Source organism: Phyllobates terribilis, unplaced genomic scaffold (assembly GCF_046119375.1).
Source record: "Phyllobates terribilis strain yellow unplaced genomic scaffold, ASM4611937v1 Scaffold_1__5_contigs__length_1240528914, whole genome shotgun sequence".
Taxonomy (NCBI): Eukaryota; Metazoa; Chordata; class Amphibia; order Anura; family Dendrobatidae; genus Phyllobates; species Phyllobates terribilis.
Window position 1 is genome coordinate 492,148,855 of NW_027362761.1, and position 19,143 is coordinate 492,167,997.

The 19,143-nt window shown below is 49.7% G+C and overlaps 1 protein-coding gene across 1 annotated transcript in view; it reads left to right on the forward strand.

The window, feature by feature from the left end:
* The window catches only part of SV2C (synaptic vesicle glycoprotein 2C), a 436,269-nt gene that overhangs the window by 190,710 nt on the left and 226,416 nt on the right, over positions 1-19,143 (forward strand). Inside the window, exon 3 of the mRNA XM_073680145.1 lies at positions 11,394-11,574. Within this exon, the coding sequence (XP_073536246.1) occupies positions 11,394-11,574 (181 nt within the window). The remainder of the gene's footprint in view (positions 1-11,393; positions 11,575-19,143) is intronic.

The following is a 19,143-nucleotide window of genomic DNA, read 5'->3' on the forward strand; positions in this document are numbered from 1 at the left end:
CAATACTTTTAGTATTGGTAAGCCACTTGTCTCCTTTAGTTCACTGTGTTGCTTTTCTATAATTTTAGAGAAGGTTCTAGTTTTGCTAAAAATCCCCAGTCATGTGCCAAGGCTCATTAACCCCTTCGCAACCCTGGGATTTTCCGTTTTTGCATTTTCGTTTTTTGCTCCCCTTGTTCCCAGAGCCATAGCGTTTTTATTTTTTAGTCAATATGGCCGTGTGAGGGCTTATTTTTTGCGGGACGAGTTGTACTTTTCAATGACATTACAGGTTTTACCATATCGTGTACGGGAAAACGGGAAAAAAATTCCAAGTGCGGTGAAATTGCAAAAAAAGTGCAATACCACAGTTGTTTTTTTCTTATTTTTTTTAACACGTTCACTGAATGTTAAAACTGACCTGCCATTCTTATTCTCCAGGTCATTACGAGTTCGTAGATACCAAACATGTATTGGTTCTTTTTTATTTAACTGTTAAAAAAAATTCCAAAGTTTGCTTAAAAAAAAAAAAAAGACCCGTACCGTCTCCATTTTTTGGGATCTGGGGCCGGGTGAGGGCTTATATTTTGCATGCCGAGCTAAAGTTTTTATTGATAACATTTTGGGGTAGATCCAATGTTTTGATCGGCCATTATTGCATTTTATTGCAATGTTGCAGCGACCAAAAAACGTAATTCTGGCGTTTAGAATTTTTTTCTCGTTACGCCGTTTACCAATCGGATTAATTATTTTTTTAATATTGATAGATCGGGTGATTCTGAACGCGGCGGTACCAAATATGTGTATGTGGTTTTTCTTAATGATTTTATTTTGAATGGGGCGAAAGGGGGGTGATTTAAACTTTTATATTTTTTTATATTTTTAAAAACTTTTTTTTTTCACTTTTTGCTTGCTTCTATAGTCTCCACAGGAGACTAGAAGCAGCACTTGTCTGATTGCCTCTGCTACATAGAGGTGATGAGCAGATCACCTCTATGTAGCAGAAATGGTCCTGTGCTATGAGGGTCGACCACTAGGTGGCGCTCATAGCGATCAGCACATGACAACCACTGGGGTCTGCTGCAGACCCAGGGTTGTCATGCCCACGCATCGGTGATCCGCGATCACATGACGGGGTCACCGATGGGCGGGGTAAGTGATGCGCTTCCGGCGCAGCGCTGTTAAATGCCGCTGTCAGAGATTGACAGCGGCATTTAACATGTTAACAGCCGCGGGTGGATCGCGATTCCACCGGCGGCTGTTGCAGGCATATGTCAGCTGTAATAATCAGCTGACATGTGCCCGGTTCAGTGTGGGCTCAGCGCCGCAGCCCGCGCTGAACAGGGGGTGACAGCCTGGTGCGTACTAATCCCAAGCTGTAAAGGGGTTAAAGGGAATCTGTCACCAGGCTTTTGCTATCCCATCTGAGAACAGCATGATGTAGCAGCAGAGATCCTGATTCCATCGATGTAGCACTTACTGGGCTGCTTGCTGTGGTTTTGATAAAATCTGTTGCAGATCTAGCAGTTCTCTGAATGTTGAGCTTTGTATAATCCCACCCACACTACTGATTGCCAGTTTTCTCTGTGCACTGTGCATAGCTGTCAATCAGTGTTGGGAGCGAGGTAACACAAAGCTCATGAATATGCTTGACTGACTGGCAGCAGGTTTACTAGTCCTCTAGTGATAATCTCCTGCTGATAAAACAGTGATTTTATCAAAATTACAGCAAGTAGCCCAGTAAGTGACACATCGCTGGATGGGTCTTTGTCATTACATTATGCTGTTGTTAGATTAGGTGGCTAAAACCTGGTGACAGATTTCCTTTAAATTACTAGGGCACTGGATGTTAGAGTAGCTGTCTCCAATAGATGGTACTTGATAGCAAGCTTTCTTCCTAATGGAGGAAAGCAAATTTACTTGCCTCATTATTAGGGAGCAATACCAGTCCTGTAAAGGCCCCCATGTACATTACATGAAAGTCGTCCAAAACAGCCGCTCCTGGTGGGATTGTCCACCCATCTTATGTGTATGGTTCCCTCCTTACTCTAGCTATCACGTATATCTCCATGGGGCCTTATATGAGGCCCTGCCTGCATTGGGCATTATATGGGGCCCAGCTTGCATGGGGCATTTTATGGGGGCCAGTATCCTGTGTGGAGCATTTTATGGGGTCCATTATTCTGTATGGAGCATTATATGGGGCCCATAATACTGTATGGAGGACTATATTGTCCGGTCTGCACTATGCGTTGCGAGGATTCGCCGGTTTCTGAGCTATACTCGTACTATATATATATTTCTCCGCCGCTTCTGTGCATCATGAGTTATGGTATGTGTTAAATGGGCCAACTGAGACTCTTTCGCCCGGAGCCCACGAAAACCGGCAGCCGACCCTGAGCATAGACCTAATGAGAAAGAGAAGAATTAGCTGGGTAAAAGTGCAAAATGAGCAATTGTAAGAACACAGTGCTGTATAATATGATGATTGCAATATATTAAGAGGATAAAAACTTCCATAAGAATGCTTTTTTAAGTAATGTATTCTACTGTTAACTTAGGTCACTAGATCTGCGGTTGAATCAAGATTTGCCGCTTATATTATGGTCATGTAAAAACCGTCTAACTCTCTTCACTCAATCTAGTTATTTATTTTTTTTTTTTTTTCAAAGTGAACAAATATTGGAGCATGATAAAACCATATCGTTATAAGAGTCTCAGTATTTACCTCTGGGAATAAAGTCTAGTGTTAGCCGCAGTATTAGGCTGGATTAAATAGATCTGTATTATCTTTTGCGTAAAGACTAGAAATGTCAGGGATATGAGAATTGGGCAAGGGGAAAAAAATAATAATAAAACGCGCAGAGTCAATTCAATGACTAATGTATTATAGCACATGGCTATTGATTTCCTGGCGTTGGGTATGGCTACAATTAAGACAAAAGGAAGTTATGTTGCTGATTCTGTAATAAAAGGGGGATAAGTAACTGAACCATGTGAGTGGGCTCTCATCTGAGCCCTGTCTACAAATAATATTAGTGGAATAGATAGTGTTCATGAAAACTAAGCTGTAAAGCTTATTTAATACAGTCGCTGGTTCACTAGTTCACTGTTACGCTCATATGTATTCTCCTTATCACAGCAAACAGCTGTTAGGAGGAAGATTCTCCTGTGACAGTACAATCTATTACTCCCGATGACATCCACAGCCATACCTCCATACCAAACACACAGCCACAGATCAATGGAGGTAGGAAATAAGCAGCTCTGCAAATATACGATTCAGATCCTGCGCTACCTCCCTTTCTGATAGGTGCAAAATAGTGATGATAATAATCATTATTAATAGTAATATTTCTAGTTCTAATAAAAATCAATAATAAAGAGAATATTAATACTATATAATAATAATAATAATAATAATAATAATAATAATAATAAATAATACATTTTTAAGCTGGATCACGACAGTATTTTCTCCCATCCGAGAAAATCAGAGTTTGATCAGAGTATGATCCGATTTTCTCGGATGAGAGAAAGATGGAAAAAAAAAAGTCTTCCTCTTCTTCATTCTGTCAGTCCGTGGAAATCGCACTGCACTCAGATGTCATCTGAGTGCATAGAATCATAGAATGGTAGAGTTGGAAGGGGCCTCCTGGGTCATCTGGTCCAACCCCCTGCTCAAAGCAGGATTCACTAAATCATCTCAGACAGATGTCTGTCCAGCCTCTGTTTGAAAACGTCCATTGAAGGGGAACTCACCACCTCTCGTGGCCGCCTGTTCCACTCATTGGTCACCCTAACTGTCAAAAAGTTTTTTCTAATATCTAATCTGTGTCTCCTCCCATTCAGTTTCATCCCATTGCTTCTAGTCTTTCCTTGTGCAAATGAGAATAAAGATGATCCTTCTACAATGTGACAGCCCTTGAGATGTTTGTAGACAGCTATTAAGTCTCCTCTCAGTCTTCTTTTTTGCAAGCTAAACATTCCCAAATCCTGTAACCGTTCCTCATAGGACATGGTTTGCAGACCTGTCACCATTCTGGTCGCTCTTCTCTGAACTTGCTCCAGTTTGTCGATGTCTTTTTTAAAATGTGGTGCCCAAAACTGGACGCAGTATTCCAGATGAGGTCTGACCAAAGAGGAGTAAAGTCCGATAATGACTTCACGTGATCTGGACTGTATGCTTCTGTTAATACATCCCAGAATTGTATTTGCCTTTTTTGCTGCTGCATCACACTGTTGACTCATGTTCAGTCTATGATCTATTAGTATACCTAAGTCTTTTTCACATGTACTGTTGCTTAGCTGTATTCCTCCCATTCTGTATATGCTTTTTTCATTTTTATTGCCCAGCTGTAGTACTTTGCATTTTTCCCTGTTAAAAACCATTCTGTTAGTTGCTGCCCACTGCTCCAGTTTATTTAGGTCTTTTTGAATCCTCTCTCTCTCTTCTCAAGTGTTAGCTATCCCTCCTAGCTTTGTGTCATCAGCAAATTTAATCAGTTTACCCTCAATTCCTTCATCTAAATCATTGATAAAGATGTTGAACAATACAGGACCCAGGACAGAGCCCTGTGGTACCCCACTTGAGACATTCATCCAACTGGATGTGAAGCCATTTACGACCACTCTTTGAGTCCGATCACTAAGCCAGTTATGAATCCACCTAACAGTTGCCTTGTCCATTTCATACTTGGTCATTTTTTCAATAAGGATGGTGTGAGATACTTTGTCAAATGCTTTGCTGAAGTCAAGATATACTATATCTACAGCATTTCCCTGATCCACCCAGTCAGTGATTCTGTCATAGAAGGAAATTAAGTTAGTCTGACATGACTTATTAGTTACAAACCCATGGTGACTCTGGTTAATCACTTCATTCTTATCCAGGTACTTACATACATGTTGTTTAATAATTTGTTCAAAGATCTTTCCAGGTATAGAAGTCAGACTCATCGGCCTATAGTTCCCTGGGTCCACCTTCTTCCCCTTTTTGAAGATAGGAACAACATTTGCTCTTCTCCAGTCTTCTGGGACTTCTGCTGTTCTCCAAGAATTTTCAAAGATTATGGAGAGTGGTTCAATAATTTCTTCTACGATCTCCTTCAGTACTCTGGGGTGTAATTCATCTGGACCTGGAGACTTGAACTCATTTATGTTAGCTAAAAATTCCCTCACAGTCTTTCTGTTTACAGATAACCTGGATTCTTCTATTCCTTTAATAGGACAGTGAAGATCAGTTGATGTTACATTTTCATTCTGGGAGAAAACTGATGCAAAATAGGAATTAAAAAGTTTGGCCTTCTCAACATCCTTTCTTACCATTTCACCATTTTCATCCTGTAAAAATCCTATAGCATCTTTGACTTTTCTTTTACTTTTAACATACCCCCAAAATCCTTTCTTATTGCTTTTGACATCTCTTGCAAGCCTTAATTCATTGTCAGCTTTAGCTAACCTGATACGTGCCCTACAGGATCTGCAGACTGCATTATAATCTTCTTTAGATATGCCTCCCTCTTTCCATTTGATAAACATTTCTTTTTAGCATGTGTTTATGACGCGCCCCCTGGGCCATGTTGTATGTAGCGTTGCGCACGCGGGGAATACCCGGAGCCGGATCTGTTGGGGTCAGTAGTCCTCGTGGCGGTGACCCGGTCCGTGCCCAGGGTGTCAAACTAAGTGGCAATGTTTATACTGTTCGACTACGCCACCTGTGGTTTGCGGTCAGTGGGGACCGCCGCTGCACTGCAGACCGCTGAGGCTGATGTTGTTTGTGCAGCACAGTATGGGATGACTCCCCACGGGAGGAGTATTGCCTCAGGGCAGCTAGTGTGGAAGATGGTGGTAGTGATGGTGCAAGTGTCCCGGTACTGATGGTGCTAGTGCGACAAGGACTCAGTGAGATGTGCAGCTGCAGTTTTCAATGCTTTACTCACAGTTCTTTATCAGGTCCCTTATGCGCAGTCAAGACCGCCCGAGTCATGCTGTGTCCACCAGGTCAGGGACTCGGCCAACTCCCAGGCAATTCCAGAGCGTGGTCCAGAGCTCCCCTCTCTTCCTTCCTACTGGCCGTCCCCACCAGGGACCCACCTTTGTCCGGCTCCCTCGGGCCTTCTGGTGGCGAAACCTTTCCCGGTTTCCCTGACCCTATACGGTATGCCTTCCTGGGGGATATGGTGAGGGGTCGCGCCAAGGCTTGACCACGACCTCCGGTTCCTGGCTAAGGATAATTGGCCTCCACCAGTTTGGGATCCGGTACCCTGTTCTGCCAACCCTTCACCCGTTATTCCGTGGGATCTTAGGGTTCCCTCTTTTCTTGCGTCCCTGGGCCTTTCCTGGTGTTTCTGTTCCTTCTTCCTCTTACTTCTCTCTCTCTCTGCTTCAGGCCTGGCTCTGGAGCTGGGCCCGGACTGAGCCACAGCTCCCTGTCAGCCCTCTCTGGCTGAACTCTCTCAGACTGCACTCCTCTGCACCTCTTCTCTCCTCTTCTTCTCTTGTTCTATCATGGTGCCCACCTTATATACTCCCTTCTGACACCCGAGCCCAGGTGACCAGCACCCAATGGGCTCCTACCTATGCCCAGAGTCCCTCCCCTGTCTGCTCCTACACCACTGGGATATTCCTCCCCCCTCCCCACTCCAGGCAGGGACAGACGCTGTCGTACCTGCACATCTATCTGGTGGGAGTACCGTTGATCTGTCCCCCGGAAATGGGGTGAGTGTAGTGTATGCAGCTAACTGAGCCCCGTTCCACACTCCATCCTTACCCGGGAGTGGAATACCACACCTCTGGTTCGAGGTGCAATACCCCTGTAGCAGCCGAGTCCTCGGGGTGCTACATTCCCCCCTGGTAAATCACAGCACGTCCTCGGGCTGGAATAGAATAAAAACATTTTAAACATACAAATATTTTTAAAGTGCACTCGCATATAAGACATTAACTATGAACTCATCCCTTTATGGGAGGTACTCTTTTCTTCTTAACGTTACTGGTATAAAACATTTTTATAAAACATTCTACTAGTGCCACCGGAACTCTTTTGTAAAACACTATATAAAAACTTTTGGCATTATTATTTTAGCAGCATATTAAACTTCCATTATAAGACATTTTCACACAAACATTTTCAAAACATATTCTTGATCTTCTGGCCACGGTGCAACTTGCGACCAGATAAAGTGCAACAGTCACTACTTCCAAGGTAGAAAGGCAGTTCTTATAAAACCAATAGGGGGCGCTTTAAGAAGCGCAACTATTTACAAGGGTATGGCCGCTCTCAGTCCTCGGCCAGTGGGAATAGAGGAATGGCTGCTCACAGTCCTCAGCCTGGTTAGGGATAAGGGGCACACAGGTAACAGTTCTTTAACAGTTCCACACCAGTCCCAACGGGGACCACACTTCAATCTAGTAACGGTTCTTGTACCCCGACGGGTAACTATGTACAGTCCTTCTTTACCATTCTCTAATAACGGTGTCCTCTTTGTTCTTCCGGGTAGTCTTCAGATCTGTCCGGACCCTCGGTGTACTCTGTTTCTTGGTGGTACTGTAGCTCCTCCTCCGTGAGCCTGTGAACGTGGAGGGCGTATGGTCCTTTGGCACCCTTGTGCCGGGTGAAGGTGACCACATCACCCGGGTAGAGATCACGTCCGCGGTGTCCCTCCGGCAGGTGGCTCTCGACATCCCTGCGGGTGACAAAGACGTTGCCGGGTGTTCGATGGTCTCGGATAAAGCCCCAGCCATGCTCTAGCTGGAACTTTATTACGGTCCCGTCGGTGCGGGGACCGTGGGCTGTTCGGGGGTCTTGTCGGGCCCTGCGCTTCTGTTCCGCGCTCCGGGCCTGCAGCTGTTCCTCACGGATCCGCCTCTCTCGCCGTTCTCTTCCAAAGACCTCCAGCTGTTGACGGCAGCACTCCTCACGCCGGGCTGCATCCGCCCGGGTCTCCTGGGTGAACCCCATGAGGTTCTCACCGGTCGGATCCCATTCAAATTGGGCGTCCTCTAACGGGATCGGAGCTATTTTGGCGGGCACCGGAGCCGGGATCAGAGGCTCACACAGGGGCCGTTCCTTCCGGAGTCGGAGGTCGACGTATTCCGGTGGCCACACGAAGGGCAGCCCGTCCGGGCTGGTATGTTGTGCAAAAAGATCTGCGCCCAGGGGTGGCACTGTGGAGGTTGAGGGTGCCGTAGGGACGGCAGCGCCCGGGGGTACTCGGCCTTGCGACCAGGCCGGGGGAATTCTATTCTGTACTGGGGATGGCACCGTTGAGGAGGAGGGCGCTGTAGGGGCAGCGGCGCCCGGGTTCACTAGGCCTTGCGACCAGGCCGGTGGCACTTCCTGTTTCGCCGCGCTCAGGGTCAAGGGGCGTGGCGCGGAAGAGGGCGTGACCGCGGCTCCTGCCGCTTGAGGCCTAGTTGGGAGCAGTGGCGGCGCGGCAACGGGCGCGGTGAGTAGGACTTCGGGCTCTGCGACGGGGAGCTGGGGCAGGCTTGCGGCTACTGGGCTCGGGGTAATGACGTCCCCATTACCTGCTTCCATCCATGCAGCTCCCTCCGCGGCGTCGTCTCCGGCCTTCGTCCTTCCTGCACCATCCTCAGAGGCGAACATGTTCCTCGTTGCGGGTGGCGCCTCCTGCTGGCGGATCCCAGCCTGCCGGGCCATCTCCCTTTTCCACTCGGCCAGCGCATCCTGCTGTGCCCGGGCCATCCTCCGGTCCAAGTCCTCCAGCGCAGCCTGTGCACACTCTGGATCTCTGGGGAGCTGTGCCAGGATCTCCACTAGGCTGCCTGGCGTTGCGGCCTGCAGCAGGCTCCGGACCGAGGTGCCGGCATCGCTGGGCGCTTCCTCCATTCCCGGGTGCGATCTGTCCAGACTCCTCCAGGCCGCACCCATCCTCTCCGTTTTGTTCCCTATCCGCCCCCATTGGGAGTGGTCCCGGGGCAACTTAGTGACAGTCAGTTTCAGGGGCAGACCCCCCACTTTGATGGACATCTCCATGATTGTAGTCTCGGCTGGTGGGGGCGGTCCCCTCCTTTGGCGCCATTCTGGGGCCATGCCCACGATGGGAGGTGGCCCCTTGCCACCCTCTGGCACGCCCACAATGGCGTCCGCTCTGCCAGGGCGGGAAACTGTCCAAGATGGCGGGAATCGTCCCCTGATGGCGGGAAACTCCGCAGATGGTGGGCAAAGGCTGCAGATGGCGGGCAAACGGCGGGAAACGACCCCAGATGGGGTCCGATGGCGGGAATCCTCTGGAATTGGCGGGAGACTTCTTTTTGAGGTATATATGAACTTTTCTTCAGGCACGCAGTACCCGGTGGTTGCGGGCACGAAATCCTGCCGACTACGCCAAAGTTGACGCGCCCCCTGGGCCATGTTGTATGTAGCGTTGCGCACGCTGGGAATACCCGGAGCCGGATCTGTTGGGGTCAGTAGTCCTCGTGGCGGTGACCCGGTCCGTGCCCAGGGTGTCAAACTAAGTGACAATGTTTATACTGTTCGACTACGCCACCTGTGGTTTGCGGTCAGTGGGGACCGCCGCTGCACTGCAGACCGCTGAGGCTGATGTTGTTTGTGCAGCGCAGTATGGGATGACTCCCCACGGGAGGAGTATTGCCTCAGGGCAGCTAGTGTGGAAGATGGTGGTAGTGATGGTGCAAGTGTCCCGGTACTGATGGTGCTAGTGCGACAAGGACTCAGTGAGACGTGCAGCTGCAGTTTTCAATGCTTTACTCACAGTTCTTTATCAGGTCCCTTATGCGCAGTCAAGACCGCCCGAGTCATGCTGTGTCCACCAGGTCAGGGACTCGGCCAACTCCCAGGCAATTCCAGAGCGTGGTCCAGAGCTCCCCTCTCTTCCTTCCTACTGGCCGTCCCCACCAGGGACCCACCTTTGTCCGGCTCCCTCGGGCCTTCTGGTGGCGAAACCTTTCCCGGTTTCCCTGACCCTATACGGTATGCCTTCCTGGGGGATATGGTGAGGGGTCGCGCCAAGGCTTGACCACGACCTCCGGTTCCTGGCTAAGGATAATTGGCCTCCACCAGTTTGGGATCCGGTACCCTGTTCTGCCAACCCTTCACCCGTTATTCCGTGGGATCTTAGGGTTCCCTCTTTTCTTGCGTCCCTGGGCCTTTCCTGGTGTTTCTGTTCCTTCTTCCTCTTACTTCTTTCTCTCTCTGCTTCAGGCCTGGCTCTGGAGCTGGGCCCGGACTGAGCCACAGCTCCCTGTCAGCCCTGTCTGGCTGAACTCTCTCAGACTGCACTCCTCTGCACCTCTTCTCTCCTCTTCTTCTCTTGTTCTATCATGGTGCCCACCTTATATACTCCCTTCTGACACCCGAGCCCAGGTGACCAGCACCCAATGGGCTCCTACCTATGCCCAGAGTCCCTCCCCTGTCTGCTCCTACACCACTGGGATATTCCTCCCCCCTCCCCACTCCAGGCAAGGACAGACGCTGTCGTACCTGCACATTTATCTGGTGGGAGTACCGTTGATCTGTCCCCCGGAAATGGGGTGAGTGTAGTGTATGCAGCTAACTGAGCCCCGTTCCACACTCCATCCTTACCCGGGAGTGGAATACCACACCTCTGGTTCGAGGTGCAATACCCCTGTAGCAGCCGAGTCCTCGGGGTGCTACATTTAAGTGCAGTTTGATGTTTTCCATTGACTTGCATGGCCGAGTGTGATCTGATGCAAATGGTGCATTGTGTGATTTTTTTTTTTTTCTTCTGACAGACTCTGTCCTTTAATCTTTGCACATCATTAAGGGCCCCACTACAAATTTGACCATGTGTATGGGGGCACCGGCAAACTGATGGTCGGGAGAAATGTCGATCGTGCATGTCCGATTTCCGACTGCTGATCACACTGTTCTCCCTGAGATAAGCCGCCGGCCGATGTGTCTCTCTGAAGCTTTCTCAGAGAATACAGGAGTGTTTGGCCGAGCGCTCGCTCCTGTGTATGGGACTGTCGGCTGAGATGGCTGTCGGCCAAACCATCATCTGAAGCATCGTTCAGCTGACAGCCATTTAATGGCCGGCCTTAGACTTTGCTTATCATCTTGCCTACATACTGTAGCTCCTTTAGTGTGCAACAAATTTGTTTTTCTGTATATTTCTAAAATATTTATGATTCTCTGTAGGTTTGATGTTTATATCGTATGTATATAGATCACAGAATCAGTGAATCATCACACATAAGTTTTTACAAAATATTGACTGAACAGGACTATTGACATTTTTCTCATGACAAGCCTGTCTACTGTGTGGCCAAGGGCTATATAGGAAAACGTGACCCAACACTTCATAGGTGCAGACTATGTATGGTTCACGGGTCACTTGCTGGACAGACAACCATTATTGCTTTGTTATAAACCATTTGATAATTGTGAATTTCCTTCTTTCTTGCAGGGAGTATAGTGTATCTGGGAATGATGGTTGGAGCCTTCTTCTGGGGAGGCCTAGCAGATAAAGTGGGGCGGAAGCAATCTCTCCTGATCTGTATGTCTGTCAATGGATTTTTTGCCTTTCTGTCATCATTTGTCCAAGGATATGGATTATTTCTACTCTGCCGATTACTTTCTGGATTTGGGTAAAACGAGATTTCTTTTTTGAATTTTTTGAATGTTTTTTGCTTGGTACTTTAAGTAATTTCTAAACTATTTTGTTGTATGAAAGAGACAGAGGATTATGTACATAAGCAAGTAGTTGATTTGATAGTTAAAATAAGTTAATGAGTTATGGTATCTGTTCACATGATTATATATCTTTTTCCATTTTCTGTTACATTTAGAACAGGTAAATTGAACAGATATATGGAATTAAAGAGGTTGTCCACTACTTTTACATTGATGGCCTATCCTTAGGATAGGTCATCAATGTCTGATCGGGTCCAACACTCGGCACCCCCGCCGATCAGCTGTTATTGGTGTTGGCGGCCGCCGAGCTGCTCCTTCTTCTGATAGTGGCCGAGGCTTGGTACTGAAAATCATATTCAAATCAATAGGAGGTGGATGTGTAGTACCCTGGAGCGGCCACTATCAGAAGACGGCGCAGCTCTGCAAGTAACCAAGGATAGGTCATCAATGTAAGTAGTGGACAACCTCTTTAAGATCCTAGACATTCCTATTTCAAACGAAAGTAGAGAGTCCACATTGATTTATTTAGGGTTCTTTTGGATTTCATTTGTTTATTTTTTATTTTTAGAACAGAAAGTCCTACATGCAGATCTTATTCTTTCATTCTAAGCGTTTGCTTGCACCATTGTATTTTCCATTCGACTGTAATCCAACAAAACATCATATCGCACTCAGAGCTATTGTAGCACCCCGAGGACTCGGCTGCTACAGGGGTATTGCACCTCAGACCAGAGGTGTGGTATTCCACTCCCGGGTAAGGATGGAGTGTGGAACTGGGCTCAGTTAGCTGCATGCACCACACTCACCCCATTTCCGGGGGACAGATCAACGGTACTCCCACCAGATAGATGTGCAGGTACGACAGCTTCTGTCCCTGGCTGGAGTGGGGGGGGGGAGGAACATCCTAGTGGTGTAGGAGCAGACAGGGGAGGGACTCTGGGCAGAGGTAGGAGCCCATTGGGTGCTGGTCACCTGGGCTCGGGTGTGAGAAGGGAGGTATATAAGGTGGGCACCATCTTAGGACAGGGTCTGTCTGTTCAGAGAGGAGCTCAGCCAGAGAGGGCTGACAGGGAGCTGTGGCTCAGCCTGGGCCCAGCTCCAGAGCCAGGCCTGGAGAGGAGGCCTGAAGCAGAGAGAGAGAGAAGTAAGGGGAAGAAGGAACAGAAACACCAGGAAAGGCCCAGAGACGCAGGAAAAGAAGGAACCCTAAGATCCCACGGAATAACGGGTGAAGGGTTGGCAGAACAGGGTGCCGGATCCCAAACTGGTGGAGGCCAATTATCCTTAGCCAGGAACCGGAGGTCGTGGACAAGTTTTGGCGCGACCCCTCGCCATATCTACCAGGAAGGCATACCATATAGGGTCAGGGAAACCGGGAAAGGTTTCACCACTAGAAGGCCCGAGGGAGCTGGACAAAGGTGGATCCCTGGTGGGGACGGCCAGTAGAAAGGAAGAGAGGGGAGCTCAGGACCACGCTCTGGAACTACCTGGGAGTTGGCCGAGTCCCGCACCTGGTGGACGCAGCACGGCTTGGGTGGTCCTAACTGTGCACAAGGGACCTGATAAAGAACTGTGAGTAAAGCTGTGAAAACTGCAATTGCACGTCTCTGAGCTTCCTTGTCACACCACCACTACCACTGTCATCTTTTCCTGCTTCACCATCTGCCCTGAGGCCATACCCCTCCCGTTGGGGGTTATACCATCCATGCTGCACATCCGTACCACCGGCCTCAGCGGACTGCCCTGCAGCGGCGGCTTCATAGCCGCATTCAACGGGTGGCGTAGTCGGACACTATTACCATCATACCAATAACGCCACTTAGTTTGACACCCTGGGCACGGACCGGGTCACCGCCACGAGGACTACTACCCCTATCGGATCCGGCTCCGGGTATTCTCCGCGTGCGCAACGCTACACAACATGGCCCAGGGGGCGAGTCAACTTTGGCGTAGTCGGCAGGATTACGTGCCCGCAACCACCGGGTACTGCGCGCCTGAAGAAAAGATCACATGTACCATAAGAAGAAGTCTCCCGCCAATTCCAGAGGGTTCCCGCCATCAGACGCCGTCCGGAGTCGTTTCCCGCCGTTTGCCCGCCATCTGCAGCCTTTGCCCGCCATCAGCGAAGTTTCCCGCCATCAGGAGACGATTCCCGCCATCTTGGACAGTTTCCCGCCCTGGCAGAGCGGACGCCATTGTGGGCGTGCCAGAGGGTGGCAAGAGGCCACCTCCCATCGTGGGCATGGTCCCAGAGTGGCGCCAAAGGAAGAGACCGCCCCCACCAGCCGAGAGTACAATAATGGAGATGTCCATCAGAATGGGGGGGCTGCCCCTGAAACTGACAGTCACCAAGTTGCCCCGGGACTACTCCCCATGGGGGCGGATAGGGAACAAAACTGAGAGGATGGGTGCGGCCTGGAGGAGTCTGGACAGATCGCACCCGGGAATGGAGGAAGAGTCAAGCAGTACCGACCCCGTGGTCCGGAGCCTGTTGCAGGCCGCCACCCCAGACGGCCTGGTGGAGATCCTGGCACAACTACCCAGAGATCGGGAGCGCGCACAGACTGCGCTGGAGGCCTTGGCCCGGAAGATGGCCCGAGTACAACAGGAAGCACTGGCCGAATGGGGAAGGGAGATGGCCCAGCAGGCTGGAACCCGCCAGCAGAGGACGCCACCCGCAACGTGGAGCATGTCTGCCCCTGAGGATGGTGCAGGAGGGACGAAGGCCGGAGACGACGCCGCGGAGGGAGCCGCAGGGATGGAAGCAGGTAATGGGGACGTCATCACCCCGAGCCCAGTAGCCGTAAGCCTGCCCCAGCTCCCCGGCGCAGAGCCCGAAGTCCCACTCACCGCGCCTGTTGCCGCACCGCCACTGCTCCCAACTAGGCCTCAAGCGGCCGGAGCCGCAGACACGCCCCCTTCCGCGCCACGACCCTTGACCCGGAGCGCGGCAAAACAGGAAATGCCCCCGGCCTGGTCGCAAGGCCGAGTGCCTCCGGGCGCCGCGGTCTCCACAGCGCCCTCTACCTCCACAGTGCCACCGGCCTGGTCGCAAGGCCGAGTACCTCCGGGCGCCGCGGCCCCCACAGCGCCCTCCTCCCGGAAGGTGCCATACTTGGACCCAGATAGGATGCCTCCGGCCTGGATGCAAGGCCGAGCACCCCCGGGTGCCGCTGCCCCTACAGCGCCCTCTACCTCCACAGTGCTGCCCCTGGGCGAAGATCTCTTCGCGCAGCATACTAGCCCGGACGGGCTGCCCTTCGTGTGGCCACCGGAGTACATCAACCCCCGACTCCGGAGGGAACGGTCCCTGTGTGAGCCTTTGATCCCGGCACCGGCGCCCGCCAAAATTGTCCCGCTCCCGTTGGAGGAGGCCCAATTCGCATGGGATCCGACCGGTGAGGACCTCATGGGGTTCACCAAGGAGACCCGGGCGGCCGCAGCCCGGCGTGAGGAGTGCTGTCGTCAACAGCTAGAAGTCTTTGGGAGAGAGCGGCGAGAGAGGAGGATCCGCGAGGAACAGCTACAGGTCCGAAGCGCGGAACAGAAGCGAAGGGCCCGACGAAACCCCCGTGCGGCCCACGGTCCCCGCACCACCGGGACCGTAATAAAATTCCAGCTAGAGAATGGCTGGGGCTTTATCCGGGACCACCGAACCCCCGGCGACGTCTTTGTTACCCGCAGGGATGTCGAGAGCCACCTTCCAGAAGGACACCGAGGACGTGACCTCTACTCAGGTGACGAGGTCACCTTCACCCGGCATCAGTGTGCTAAAGGACCGTACGCCCTTTATGTACACCGGCTGACTGAGGAAGAATGGCAGTACGAGGAAAGCCAAGAGGACCCGGACGGGTCTGAAGACTACCCTCGGGAAGGAGCAGGAGGACATCGTTAATAATGAACGGTAACTGGGACTGTATATAGTTACCCGTAAGGGTACCTGTCATGCTGCTAATTGGAGTGTGGTCCCCGTTGGGACTAGTGTGGAGTTATCAAAGGGGACTGTTACCTGTGTGCCCTAATCCCCAACCAGGCTGAGGACTGTGAGCAGCCATTTCCCTATTCCCACTGGCCGAGGACTGAGAGCGGCCATACCTTGTAAATAGTTGCGCTTCTTGAGGCGCCCCCTACTGGTTTTATAGAAGAACTGCTTTTCTACTTTGGAACTAGTGACTGTTGCACTTTACCTGGTCACAAGTTGCACGGTGGCCAGAGATCAAGAACGTGTTGGTCAAGAATGTTTTATATGAAAAAGTTTTATATGATGCTAAAAGAGTTAATGGTATTTTATAAGTATGTGAAGAGAGTCTGATAATGTTTCCGTAATGTTTTATACCTGTAACGTTAAAAGAGAAAAGTACCTCCCATAAAGGGATGATTGAAAGTTGATATGTCTTACATGTGAGTGTACACTTTAAAATTTTTGTATGTTTTAATTTGCTTTTGCTCTATTCCAGCCCGAGGACGTGCTGTGATTTACCAGGGGGGAATGTAGCACCCCGAGGACTCGGCTGCTACAGGGGTATTGCACCTCAGACCAGAGGTGTGGTATTCCACTCCCGGGTAAGGATGGAGTGTGGAACTGGGCTCAGTTAGCTGCATGCACCACACTCACCCCATTTCCGGGGGACAGATCAACGGTACTCCCACCAGATAGATGTGCAGGTACGACAGCTTCTGTCTCTGGCTGGAGTGGGGGGGGGAAAGGAACATCCTAGTGGTGTAGGAGCAGACAGGGGAGGGACTCTGGGCAGAGGTAGGAGCCCATTGGGTGCTGGTCACCTGGGCTCGGGTGTGAGAAGGGAGGTATATAAGGTGGGCACCATCTTAGGACAGGGTCTGTCTGTTCAGAGAGGAGCTCAGCCAGAGAGGGCTGACAGGGAGCTGTGGCTCAGTCTGGGCCCAGCTCCAGAGCCAGGCCTGGAGAGGAGGCCTGAAGCAGAGAGAGAGAGAAGTAAGAGGAAGAAGGAACAGAAACACCAGGAAAGGCCCAGAGACGCAGGAAAAGAAGGAACCCTAAGATCCCACGGAATAACGGGTGAAGGGTTGGCAGAACAGGGTGCCGGATCCCAAACTGGTGGAGGCCAATTATCCTTAGCCAGGAACCGGAGGTCGTGGACAAGTTTTGGCGCGACCCCTCGCCATATCTACCAGGAAGGCATACCATATAGGGTCAGGGAAACTGGGAAAGGTTTCACCACTAGAAGGCCCGAGGGAGCTGGACAAAGGTGGATCCCTGGTGGGGACGGCCAGTAGAAAGGAAGAGAGGGGAGCTCAGGACCACGCTCTGGAACTGCCTGGGAGTTGGCCGAGTCCCGCACCTGGTGGACGCAGCACGGCTCGGGTGGTCCTAACTGTGCACAAGGGACCTGATAAAGAACTGTGAGTAAAGCTGTGAAAACTGCAATTGCACGTCTCTGAGCTTCCTTGTCACACCACCACTACCACTGTCATCTTTTCCTGCTTCACCATCTGCCCTGAGGCCATACCCCTCCCGTAGGGGGTTATACCATCCACGCTGCACATCCGTACCACCGGCCTCAGCGGACTGCCCTGCAGCGGCGGCTTCATAGCCGCATTCAACGGGTGGCGTAGTCAGACACTATTACCATCATACCAATAACGCCACTTAGTTTGACACCCTGGGCACGGACCGGGTCACCGCCACGAGGACTACTACCCCTATCGGATCCGGCTCCGGGTATTCCCCGCGTGCGCAACGCTACACAACATGGCCCAGGGGCCGAGTCACTATGTTATTCTATGGGGCTGCGCACATGTCCGATTCTTTCCTCGGACTGAGTAAAAAATCTTTGTATGTCTGAGTTTTATCCGATATTCAGATCGCTCTTGGCGATGCAAGTCAATCAATGTATGAAAATCATCAGGCTGCACTCGGATGACATCTGAGTGCAGTCCGATTACCGTGGACAGACAGAATGGAGAAGATGGAGAAATTTTGTTCTCCATCTTCTCCTCATCCGAGAGAATGAGATCACACTGTGCTGACTCTCGGATCAGAGTTTGATTTCCATAATCAGCCCGATTCTCTCGAATGAAAGAATCTACGGCCATCTGACCCCGGCCTAAAAATATTAAACAAACAAAAACCAGACCGATATAAACAAATTGAGGTCTATTTTTTTGTGATAAATAAAATACGTACAGGGACGTAATTGCATTTTTATGTTCAATTTGACTATTCTAAACAGACAAATTTAGAAGCTAAACAGACATGTGAACCTTAAATAATATGAACAATTTTTGTTTTACTTAAATTCATACATTTTGAGTTAAACATAATTTTTGCAATTGAATTTCATTAAAAAATGTTGCCTCTTTTGTCTTCTGTAGCTTTCTGTTCCACTGTCTATTGACAGCATAAGTTATCTGAGAATCCATCAGTCAACTCGTTCTTACGGAGAGTTTGTAACTCTTCTTTGTAGTTTTTCTGAGCTTCTCCTTACTGATTTATGAACACAGACCACATTAAAGTTGAGTTGAACTTTGTGCTCATAATAAACTAGCTGAGAGAAGCTAAAAAAGACAGATAAAAGAGTTATAAACTCTCCTGCTAGAAAGTGCAGACTGATGGATTCTCAGTTAACTCATTCAGCAGCCAGCAAAGTACAGGGAAACATAGAACCTGTAAAAGCCAAATGGTTCAAAATTTTTAATGAAACCCAAATCCAAACATTTTAGCTCAAAATGCATTTAAGTAAAAAAAAAATTGTCCCCAAATGAGTGCATATCCTTTATGACACTTTTACACCAATAACTAGCTGAACAAGCATTTGCAAGAACACTACTATAAATATGGCACTGATCAGCCATTTATAAGCTGCTTGTATCTCTTATGCCATGTGAAAAATAATAGTTAATAGCATCACATCCTGTGTAAAGAACTAAAGTGCTGCTGACAATTCCCATACTGTATGGAGACCCAACAAATATATTAATGATTGTTCATCCCCATACAGCTTGCATTGACTCTCTTTATATGGTAGATGGAAGCTTGTTGTGGACACAAATCTGCCTGTGTAAAATGACCGAAATTGGAAAACTCTTTTAAATTCCTTACCAGTGACAGTCCTGTGCTCAATTTTTTCCTGTAATCTCATGACATTGTTTGTCACGTGAATGCTGCAGCCTATCAAGGGCCTTCATAGTTCCATTAGTCGTCACGAGATGACCAGGGAAAACCGTGCAGGTAGCAGAGGGATGGCGCTGGTTTGGAAGGTAAGTATGTGTTTTTTATTTTCCAGAGCACACTGGGGGCAACCTGTTTAAACCAAAGCTTCACATTTGAACGCCATGAACACCTGCATAAAAAATTAACCTACTTTTATCAAATATACAGGGGCCGATTCAACAAGACTGGCATAGCGCACACTTGCGCTACAACAGTCTTGATGGAGTAGAAGAAATGTCGGATTCATTAAGACTGGAGTAGCATCTCTGACGTAAAAAATGCTACCACTTTTCACGGACGGGCGAGAGTGACCGTGCCCTTTACCGCCATG